Source organism: Exophiala viscosa, assembly GCF_022695815.1.
Source record: "Exophiala viscosa unplaced genomic scaffold EDD37scaffold_2, whole genome shotgun sequence".
NCBI lineage: Eukaryota > Fungi > Ascomycota > Eurotiomycetes > Chaetothyriales > Herpotrichiellaceae > Exophiala > Exophiala viscosa.
In genome coordinates, this window is record NW_026944354.1 from 979,912 (window position 1) to 990,186 (window position 10,275).

Genomic DNA, 10,275 nt, shown 5'->3' on the forward strand with positions numbered 1-10,275 from the left:
ACCCTCCAATCAACTCTGACACCTAAATGTCTTTTTCTGCTACTCTCGGTATCTCAGCCAGCCACCTACGAGGACGGAGTCGGGTAACGACTCCCCATTTCGCAACCCTCCAGATCGACCAACCTCCATTGCGCCGCTGGCTGTATCGGCCACCCATGACATTATTGGCGCCCTGTGGGAGTTATGAGACACCTTTACCAGTATGTTTTCCCATATACTTTCCTCCTATCATTAAGCTTCACTAACGGCCTCCCGTCCATACTCGACAACAACAGATATTTCAGTGCTTTGAGCTTTCTATCTTCCATCTAGAATCTGCACCATCACTTCGGGTATTATTCTGGTCTGTCTCGTGGTCTATGCTGCCATGCGATTCGTTGCAGCAGCGCAATATCTTCGGTAAGCACCAGTTTTACGTCAAAACTTTCCTGAAAGCAATCTCAGACGCAGGCCTGTCACGCGGCATTCTTAGGTTTTGAATGGATGGGCTGACAGGTTTGGGGGTGGCCAATGACGCCGGGCCCTAACCGAACCGCTTTCCCGGATCAAGACCACCCCAGGTGCCCCTGCAGATCGCGCCTTCGGCTTCATTCGACTGACAGCCTCTTGCCGGGATGGCTCGGACTCAAAGTGCGCTATTGGCGGTACTTCTGTGTGGTGCTGCAAGAACACCTCCAACTTTTGTCTTGCTGCATGCAGCCTGACAGCTCGTTCGAAATCACAACACAACTCACGAACACGATAACTGTCGACTTGTATGATCAGCCCTAGGATGATCCCTCTTGGATCAGCCCAGAACCCGTATTCCTCGCCATGGCGGAAATTATAAGGCATCTATTTGGGTGTACTGATTTCAATGATGAAACGGGTCCTTCAGCCGCATCGTCCCTGGGAGCCTCACACTGGCTGGAAATCCTCCGATGAGGGATGCCCAAGACATTCTCCCACGATCATCCACGTGTGATGCCTTGTTGCTTGCACGATCTGCTTCTGACCCTGCAGTAGCTACTACAGACCACTTTGATGTCCCTGTCTCGCAAGCTGCATACAAATGACGGTTTGTATATCACCATTTCTGGCTCGTCCGCGATCTCGGATTTCCTTAAGTCGCGAACCCGGACGAAAGGCATGTGCCATACATGCGGTTATAAATGTTTCAATTGCGTGCTTGGCCAGGTTCTTTGAAAAGACTGCCTCAAACTTCAGATCTGTTGTCAATAGCATGAAGCGCGGCCCTAGCCAGACAGCCAATCTCTGCACACGCACGTTTTGAACTACATAGACATCCCTCATGCCGGTCGCTGCCGCGCTTGCTCGTGTTCAGGAATTCTGGCCGAGTCTGTCATTTGCTTCTTCGAGATCCTATCTGCCCGACTTGGCCATAACTACCTTCCTGTTGAAGGATCATCTGCGAATCTGCGGATTGGTGAAACCACCATGCATTTGATCGCTTATGTTCAAATCTCGAGCGATACGAGATCGTGTTGTGTCAAAAGTCTTTGGCCCGAAGTCGACGCCCAGGGGCGTAGAGGGGTCCCGGCTCTGTCGCAGGTCGAATCACTTTGATGTACCTCGGCCACAAACTTTGAGAAGCATGATGGTGGCTTTTTGTTCAGCAGATTCCCGAGAACTCATGGCTTGAAATTCAGGGGTCTCAAAAGAACAATCTAGGCTCCCTGGCTTGCCGTGGTCCTTGCATTTGGGGGCGTTTCGTTTTTCTATCACCATGCACTGACTGGCACCGGCGCCGAAACCGGATTGCGAGTCTCAAAAGTATCACGCCACGTGTGTATGGAAACGATTGCTCCTTATCAAGCCTCCCGTCTCTTTATGCCAAGGAAAGCTGACGAAGCTGACGCTGGTTGTACTATGTTATTGCTAGTACATCTTCTGACGTTGAGGTTTGGTGTTCCGTCGACGCAGAAACGACCGGTGTAGTGTGTGAGGTTGCCGTCCCAGCTAATCAACATTGAACGTGCCACGGTCGATGCTCAAGGTAGGCCCGTTGAACGTCTTCAATTTCTGACTCGCAGATGACTTCCATCAACATGATATACTGCCTGGGAAAGGAGCAGGCACTGACCAACGACCCCAGCCACGAGCACACGATGAGCGCAAAAGTTGGTGACATGACTCCGGCTATGTGTATCAATCAAGCCAAACATAACAGTGCCGGATTCGAGAGCCCACTCGATAGTTCTTGCATGGCAACGGCTCAACCACCTTGACCAAAGGCAGATCAGGAGAGATCTGCAGAAATTCGGTCAGGGCTTGGACGCCGCCAGCGTTCACGTCGAGGACGAAATCGATCTGCTTTACATGTCTGGGCAACCGCATCGCCATCTCCACAGGGCTCACGAAGCCTCGTGTGCCACCGGCTCCGGTCGCGCCATTTAATTCCTGCAGCGCTCTCTGATATTCGTGCTCCGCGGTATCGAACGAGAAGTGTCGTTCCCAGACGTACACGTCAACGACAAGCCTCGGTCTTGGGCGGCCTTGTTCCAACGACGCGGCGTACTCCTTGAGGTGAGGAAGTGCTTGCCATAAGAGATGCGAGGATGGCTGGACAGCCAACGTTTCCAGGCTGGAGCATTTCTGATTGAGGATGTCCCAGACCTTGGTCGAAGGCCTGCCTTCTATCCAACAGTTGTTGAAGACAGTGAGTGTCTTGATAGATGCCAGTGCCGTTTGACTTAGGCGGAAGAAGCAGCTCAGATCGGCGGTGAGTTGAAAACTGTTCACGCTATACGCGAAGCGCAGGGCATCGCGAGAAATCCTTCTGTTCACACGGAAGAGGGCGGTATAGAAGGTCGGCTGCTCGTCTCTTGCGTCGTCCTTCCCTGGTAAGCCGAATCTAGGTTCGAGAATGCCTGGGCCCAATGGGATGGGTGAGGGTTTGTGGCAGAACAAATGAGTGTATATCTGATGACGAATCTCAGGCGGGAGGTCATCGAACTTGATGGGCTGTTTCGATGTCATTGTCCTTGCGACCTTGGTTGGTAACTCGCATGCTGATGCAGGAGTTATCGGCACATGTATGGAGGAAATGCCTGGGTTGTTGATCAGGGAATATGTGTTGGTGAAAGGATTGTGTGGTTTTTTAGGAACGGAAACGGAAATCAATGAAGTAAAATCCAAGACCTTTTGTTGTTTCGCATTTCCACTTATCAGCTCCAGGCACCAAACGTGAGACTAACCAGAGCCATGTAACATCCGGTGAAAGCGACGATCGATGAGGCAGAAGGGCAAATGGGGGAACTACGCGGGGGTGGATCTTGACGATCTTCCACAAACGTGTCACGTGAGTATGGATGACGTACTCGGTTTTTGGAGAGTGTGGAGCTTGCCATTGCCGTTCATCACAGGTCAACTTTGTCCCTGACTTACTCAAGACTCCAATCGATTATAGCTGCAGGCTAGTCTTGACCTACTTGTACATTCTCTTTGACCACGGTCAAGTTCATGTGGCAGCCAAAACCTTCGAAAGGCTGGGTATCCAATATGTTTCGTATGGTAAGTTGTCTCCCTACGTCTGGACATTCTCTAGGCTGTTGCCGCCGTTGCCGAATAAACGTGAGAAGGATGAAGACTGATTTTAAATGTCTAGTCCAAAACCCTCGACGTGATCACCCTATTCCACAAACCCTCGATCTCGGCCTCGACGCGGGTGCACAACCTCCTCAAACAAGCCTCCGCACAAGCCGCCCAGACTGCCACCGAAGATCAAGCATCGGACCATTCACACCAGAATGCCACGGTGACCAGGGATCCGTTTGAACTCGAGATCAATGAAGGGGCGCCCACGCCGGACCAGTTGAAAAGCATCTTCCAGTATCTTGGTGGAGGAGTTGCTGGAGAACTTGTCAAAGGGGCGGCGAGCGAAAGTGATGCTTTGAGGAAGGTACAGAATGATGGGAATGCTTTCATTAGGCCAGTTGTCGTCGACTGGGCGAGAGGACAGGCTGTTGTGGGAGACAAGGAGAGTGAGATTCTGAAGTTGTTGAAGGAGGAGAAGGAGAAGTAGAGCTTCCGTACCTTGACGAATGTGTGTATTGGAGCTGCGCTTGAGGCAATGATTATGGAAACAAGGATACTGGTGAGCTATGTCTTGCAGCTGCAGGGGGGGTATGTTGCCTCAAGGAGGTCTACATCCACGGGGTGGATGTTGGGGAGTGCCCATAACCTGACCAGGTGGAAGTGAAAAGTCCATGAGTACGGAGTACGGAGTAGTTTTATGAACATACTCTTCTCATGGCAACGGCTCTTTGAGTCCACTTATCGTCCTGTATAACCCGCCTCTGGGGCCCAGAACCCACAGAAGCAAAGGTATGGCACTGAACGAGGTTGCTCGAGGGTGCTTAGGGCTGCTCGATGCTGAACCAAACAATGCGTCTCATGCCAAATGGTCCTCGAAAAAGAACCGGGCAAGCCTGTCGGCAAGCTACCTCGCCATTCCCTTCAAATACTGACACTGCTTTCAACAGCTGTACCTCACCTTGCATTTCCGCCACTTCTGTACTAGAGTCCACGATTTCTCCTCGACGATACAGAGAAGCCATCCGGTCCTTGGCCAACAAGAGTTGGTCGCGCACAGAATGAGAGGATTGCAGGAAGGATCGTTTGCAGTCGTTGCGCAGGTCAAACGCAGAAAAGCCTTACCAGATACATACCTACCTATCTAAAGTGGTTTTACTTCCCATATATCGGGATGGACACAAGTCCAATCTGCATTATGGAAAAACTTTTTGCTTCTGAATTGTTCGACACGGAAGTGTGTGCTCTAGAATCGTGTTGTGTGTCAGTGTACTTACTACCTCAGGCTATCCTACCTCGAACTAGTATGAGCTGCTGAGGACTATTGTTCATCATCATGCAAGCTTCGAGGTTGTCAGCAGACGAAGGGATTCGAAGGCTCAAGACGGCCGAAGGTCCTGGGTACATGCATGTGGACACTGGCTCGCCAACACTCGGTGTAGTGAGGCTGACTTTGAATCTGTGATAGCCACAACAGGTGTTCCAGTTCCAATCTCGTGGTTGATGGCTTGTCCAACGCTGCAGAGTTGGTCGATTGGCTAATGCTGGATTGGATCTGAATAAGGAGATTGTCTCGGGAGTTAGCAGTACTGCATTTCTGGCATGGTGAGACGCTGTATAGGAGGTTTCAGGCTACACAACACATCATGCAAGGGTGAGAATCAGGGGAGGAACACATAGAAACAACGAAGAGTGACAGTCTCAGAGAAGAAGTTTTGCGGGCCTTGTTGACGACGCTGAACACTAATGTTCCCAGACGTGTCGATCGTGGAGAGTCTCGGCTTGACATGCCCATCGATGGCCAGAGCCACTGACAACCAGGCATGGCTGTGCATAGGACGCTCTGTGCGAGTAGAGAAAACGTAAGCGCCACAAGCGTCGAAGATCATCAGCATCGCAGCTGTGGCTGTGCACTGCCTTGGTCCTGAAGGCTGATTTTCCTGGAGTTACTCTTGTACAGAAACTTGTTTATCAGATAGTGGCTGGAAGGAAAGCTGCATAAAGGGTGCAGGAAAAAGGTTGTAAGTAAAAATAACGACGGTTCAGGAGTTTGTGGCTGCAGGTCCCGTTAAGCGCAGTGCGTCATGCAGACCTAAAGGTTCTGGTGAATCCCTGTTTCGTTCGGTTGGAGCCCCGTTTGGCGGTTGCCCTCGCCTGTTCCCGTTACCCTGGCCTCGCCTGCCGCAATCCGCTTTCTGCATTCATCATCAAAAGTCGTCGTATGCACCTCCACCCATCAACCGGTAGAACAGAGTCAATGTGTTCATTGTTGGTCCTCTCTCTATTCAACTTCGCACTGCTTGAATTTTCATTCAAAACACTTGCTACCAATGCAATCCTTTTTCTGTGCGAAAAGACCTCGAATTGCGCACCTTGAGCAAACATACGGGCAGTGAACGCCACAAGATCAACGTACCAAGCTTTCTCCACAAAGTCAGATCCTACGATCCGTGACGCCCGCTAATCAATCGCCCCCAACGCCACACTCTTGGTACTCACTACTACCAACAAGAACAAGCACCAACGACCAGAGCACAGGACCGTCGTGATAGAAGAGATCCTCCAGCTCAGAATCGGTGCAGAGTCGCCTTCACACTCAATATCCTCTATTCTTGTCTTACGCACACTATGAAGCCCTTCAGAAGAAGATCGATACAATGTATACTTCCATTGGCCCTGCTCGGCACTCAATGTGTCAATGCGGTCAGCCTCGACCTCTCAGACACCGACTCCATAAAGTCAGCAAGCAAGATCATTGCTGATGAGATGGTCTCCTACTACACTGGCTACCGACCCGGAGATGTCGCTGGAAATCTACCATCACCATACTACTGGTGGGAAGCAGGTGCAATGTTTGGAAGCCTAATAGACTACTGGTACTTTACCGGAGATGATACCTACAACAATATCACCACCCAAGCTATACTTCACCAAACCGGATCTGACAACGATTTCATGCCTCCGAATCAAACCAAGACCGAAGGAAATGACGACCAATCTTTCTGGGGAATGGCAGCTCTCTCAGCCGCCGAGAACAACTTCCCAAACCCTTCAAGCGACGAACCACAATGGCTTGCTCTGGCGCAGGCGGTCTTCAATACACAAGCAGCTCGTTGGGATACCAGTACATGCGCAGGTGGGTTGAGATGGCAGATCTTCACCTTCAACAGTGGTTACAACTACAAAAACACCATTTCGAATGGCTGCTTCTTCAATATCGGTTCTCGCCTAGCAGTGTACACTGGCAATCAAACCTATGCCGACTGGGCCGAAAAGGCGTGGGATTGGGTCAGTGCCATCGGTCTCAGGGATGCGGACTACAATTTCTACGATGGGAGTGACGATACCATCAACTGCAGTCAGATCGATCACGATCAGTGGACGTACAATGCAGGGACTTTCTTGATCGGTGCTGCAAATATGTACAATTTTGTGAGTGACATTCTGTCTGAATGAGCTGCGAATACTGACCTCTTTGGCAGACGAATGGAAGCTCGGTCTGGGAAGAGCGACTCAATGGCATCATTGGTAACCTGAAAGTCTTCCTGAAGAACGATATCATGTATGAGGCAGCATGCGAAGCTGCTGGCACTTGCGATACAGATCAACAATCGTTCAAGGCTTACCTTGCGAGGTGGATTGCTGCAGCCATTGTGAAAGCGCCTTTTACCTATGACTCTTTGAAGCCGATTCTTGAAGCATCCGCCACCGCTGCTGCTGCCACCTGCACAGGAGGCACGAATGGCACTTCATGTGGAAATAAATGGTACACAGGATCTTATGATGGGACCACTGGAGTTGGCGAACAGATGTCAGCCCTGGAAGTCATACAATCGAACCTGCTCACGGTAGTCGCTGCACCTGTCACAGAAGACAGTGGAGGCACGAGCAAGGGCGATTCCAGCGCCGGTAGCACCAGTGATATTGATCAATCAGATTTGGACAAGTCGGTGGTCACAACCAAGGACAGAGCTGGAGCGGCTTTGCTGACAGTGTTGATATGTTTCGTCATGATTGGTGGCGCTCTGTGGATAATGATTTGAAGTTGACGGTTTCTTCAACAGCGCCACGGTATCGGTACCAGAGGCGCATCGTGCTGCTATGATTGACGAGCAGATGAAAACGGCGTTGACTGGACTTTGTGAGAGTACTTGGGCTTGCATTTTAGCGACGGCGTACACTTCGGGGAGGAAATGGTCCTCGATGGCCATAACAAGGAGAACAGCACTAGAAACTTCATGTTAGATAGTTACGCTCCAGCGGTTTTCCGCATGGGCACAAAACAATGATACCCCAGGCTGATTTGGTCTTCCAAAAATTGCTACATTTTGTGACATTCCTGAGATCCGACCTCCAACGCCGAGTGATGCACTTTGACTGGACAGAAAGACACAGAGACCCCGAAGACTTATACGCCTCTTGCTTCCGTTCTCATTTGGTCGCGCATACCCCGTGCTTCAGCCTTCATCTCCTCCCGCATCTTCTGCTGTAATGCCTTCTCTTGAGCCTCGTTCTCTAGAAATTGTTCCTGCATCTTCTTTTGCTTTTCCTTTGCAGCCACCCACATGTTCTTGTCGGATTTGCTTAGTTCCTTCAACTCTTGCAAGAATGCCTCGTAGTTCTTCATCCGTTCGTCCTTTAGTGCGAGGTTGCGCGCCTGTAGTTCAGGGTTGAACTTCTTGAATACTTCTCCTTCAGCCGGTGTGACGCTACCAGCAGCAAAATCGGTTAGATACATGAATGTCGTCGACGCGGAAGGTCGGCCATCGAGTAGACAGGCTGTTCGGTGTTGAGCAAAGACTTACTAGTACATCAGTGCTGGACCGCCCAGGGAGAATACGACAAAGCTGGACCGCATGTCAGTATTGGGCCAGCGCACGCATGGAACATGCATTCTTACATTCCCGCCATCTTGGCCCACATGCGTCCGCGTGAAGCCATTCTGCGAGGTGAGACGGCACTGCGCCGTGATGGTGGTCGTCCTCGCCTGTCTGATTCAACAATAACAACACAGACAGCTTGCTCTCAGAGATGCGGCAGCCGGGGCTCTGTCTTCTTGACGGGCGTCTTATGGCTGAGTATTGTGACGATAGTCGCATCTTTGAAGTCTGGAGTCTACTGTACTTCAATGATGCACGACACTTCGATGCCCGCGGGCTTGGCAGATTATGATTGGCGGAAAGGTATCTGGTCAGTACGACTCTCCATGATTGGGACACCACCGGTGCGCCCGGGCAGTCATAGTTCATGGAGCAATACGAGATGGCATGGCTACACTGCTTGATGCCAGCCCTCCGGAGGTGCATGCATTAACAGAAGCATTTACTGCTGCCTTCGGCTGCGGAGCGTTCGGCCGGAAGATCGTATGATGAACAACTAAAGGCACCGGTGTGATGCGTTATTAAAATGGCAGTACCCATGCGAAGCGACCAGGCTGATGATGGACTAGGCTGGCTGGCAGGCGAACGGATTCTGGCGGAGGAATGGTCTTTGCGTGTCCGTCATGTTGCCCAGAGCACTGCCTCTCAAGCGAGCCGCGAGTTTTCTGTCAGCCACCAAGAAATCGAGAGCATTCGGTGTCGATGGAATAGGAACAGTAAATCCCTCTATGTTATCAAGAGAATGAGGATTGACGTAACATCTTCAAAACGCAATCAATTCTCCTGAAACAATATAAAAAACTGGAGATAGCGGACAATTCTAAAACGAGCACAGTATTTAAAAGAGTCGTGCAGAAATATCACGTGCTGTGAAACAAGGCCGTGTTTAGGGGTGGCCAAAGACCTGAGAGACTGACTCGCGGGTGTCTCGCAGATCCGTCCACCGTCCGTCCCCTGGGTCGCAGCCAAAGCGCCAGATTACCAGCCCAGCGTCAGCTTTCGCCAACCTCCATTCAAGTCATCTTCCAACACTCATTCAACTTATCCTCATCCTCACAATTCTCATCCTCGCACTCGTCCAAACTCTTAGAGCTCCTTCAACACAATCTCCTGATCGCTGCGATAAATCACCCGCCACAATCGACCTGACCTCCTCTCCTATCCTCACACCCCATCAAACCACCCTCAGTATCAACCATGGCCGAACGAGAACAACCCTACGACCCTTATATCCCCTCTGGCGGACAGGGCGGCGGTGCGCAGCCTGCCGGAAATCAAAGAACGGCTGCTTTGCAAGCGGTATGTTATATCTACAATTGAGCATTGTCGTTTGCGGCGTTGGTGATGGCAACCTCAAAACCTGGCGCCTGAGTGTCGCAGGTTGTGACCTTCATCCAATGTTCCACAGGCGCGTCGGAACATCTACCAGTGATGCTGGCACTCATCACAGAAGAGTTCCGGAGGACTTAACGATTGCGCAGTTTCTGCGTTACATCTGTTGTTCGAGATAGCAAGAATGAGGCTAACGTTGGACTCTCGCAGCAAATCGATGACACCGTGGGTGTGATGCGCGAGAACATCAATAAAGTATCCCAGAGAGGCGAGCGCCTGGACTCACTCCAGGACAAGACCGACAATCTTGCCGTTAGTGCCCAAGGATTCCGAAGAGGCGCCAATCGTGTCCGCAAACAGATGTGGTGGAAGGATATGAAGATGCGCATGTGTCTGATCGTCGGAATCATTGTTCTCTTGATCGTCATTATCGTCCCAGCCGGTAAGTCTTTCTGATCTCGGTTCCGCGTGCAACTGACTGACATTCGAAACAGTGGTTGCTACCAGACACTAGCGGGTTTGATCGAGT

The 10,275-nt window shown here is 50.9% G+C and overlaps 5 protein-coding genes across 5 annotated transcripts; 3 read left to right on the forward strand and 2 right to left on the reverse strand.

Moving 5' to 3' along the window:
* Window positions 1-1,907: 1,907 nt before the first annotated feature.
* On the reverse strand, window positions 1,908-3,227 carry EDD37DRAFT_237602 (uncharacterized protein). Its single transcript, XM_062810569.1, has 2 exons — window positions 2,084-3,227; window positions 1,908-2,022 (listed from the first exon to the last, which is right to left on the reverse strand). Exon 1 carries the CDS (start codon window positions 2,977-2,979, stop codon window positions 2,149-2,151), a length of 831 nt encoding a protein of 276 aa, XP_062672793.1. The 5' UTR covers window positions 2,980-3,227; the 3' UTR covers window positions 1,908-2,022; window positions 2,084-2,148.
* Window positions 3,228-3,374: 147 nt separating this feature from the next.
* On the forward strand, window positions 3,375-4,505 carry EDD37DRAFT_620868 (thioredoxin-like protein). Its single transcript, XM_062815967.1, has 3 exons — window positions 3,375-3,513; window positions 3,608-4,326; window positions 4,485-4,505. Exons 1-2 carry the CDS (start codon window positions 3,463-3,465, stop codon window positions 4,022-4,024), a joined length of 468 nt encoding a protein of 155 aa, XP_062672794.1. The 5' UTR covers window positions 3,375-3,462; the 3' UTR covers window positions 4,025-4,326; window positions 4,485-4,505.
* Window positions 4,506-6,046: 1,541 nt separating this feature from the next.
* On the forward strand, window positions 6,047-7,698 carry EDD37DRAFT_237666 (mannan endo-1,6-alpha-mannosidase). Its single transcript, XM_062810571.1, has 2 exons — window positions 6,047-6,966; window positions 7,017-7,698. The coding sequence occupies exons 1-2, from the start codon at window positions 6,163-6,165 to the stop codon at window positions 7,575-7,577; spliced, it is 1,365 nt and encodes a 454-aa protein (XP_062672795.1). The 5' UTR covers window positions 6,047-6,162; the 3' UTR covers window positions 7,578-7,698.
* A 244-nt stretch (window positions 7,699-7,942) lies between these two features.
* EDD37DRAFT_646604 (uncharacterized protein) lies at window positions 7,943-8,445 on the reverse strand (the record flags this gene model as incomplete). Its single annotated transcript, XM_062817751.1, has 3 exons — window positions 7,943-8,243; window positions 8,340-8,381; window positions 8,435-8,445. The coding sequence occupies 3 exons, from the start codon at window positions 8,443-8,445 to the stop codon at window positions 7,943-7,945; spliced, it is 354 nt and encodes a 117-aa protein (XP_062672796.1).
* Window positions 8,446-9,611: 1,166 nt separating this feature from the next.
* EDD37DRAFT_646605 (synaptobrevin-domain-containing protein) lies at window positions 9,612-10,260 on the forward strand (the record flags this gene model as incomplete). The annotated part of the gene is made up of 3 exons (XM_062817752.1): window positions 9,612-9,713; window positions 9,957-10,188; window positions 10,241-10,260. The coding sequence occupies 3 exons, from the start codon at window positions 9,612-9,614 to the stop codon at window positions 10,258-10,260; spliced, it is 354 nt and encodes a 117-aa protein (XP_062672797.1).
* Window positions 10,261-10,275: the final 15 nt, after the last annotated feature.

Bases quoted from the DNA above. Each gene is read 5' to 3' on its own strand.
- EDD37DRAFT_237666 (XM_062810571.1), top strand. From the start codon at position 6,163: ATGAAGCCCTTCAGAAGAAGATCGATACAATGTATACTTCCATTGGCC. The intron at 6,967-7,016 runs GTGAGTGACATT...CCTCTTTGGCAG, and splicing joins CTGCAAATATGTACAATTTT to ACGAATGGAAGCTCGGTCTG.
- EDD37DRAFT_620868 (XM_062815967.1), top strand. From the start codon at position 3,463: ATGTGGCAGCCAAAACCTTCGAAAGGCTGGGTATCCAATATGTTTCGT. The intron at 3,514-3,607 runs GTAAGTTGTCTC...TTAAATGTCTAG, and splicing joins TATCCAATATGTTTCGTATG to TCCAAAACCCTCGACGTGAT.
- EDD37DRAFT_237602 (XM_062810569.1), bottom strand. From the start codon at position 2,979: ATGACATCGAAACAGCCCATCAAGTTCGATGACCTCCCGCCTGAGATT.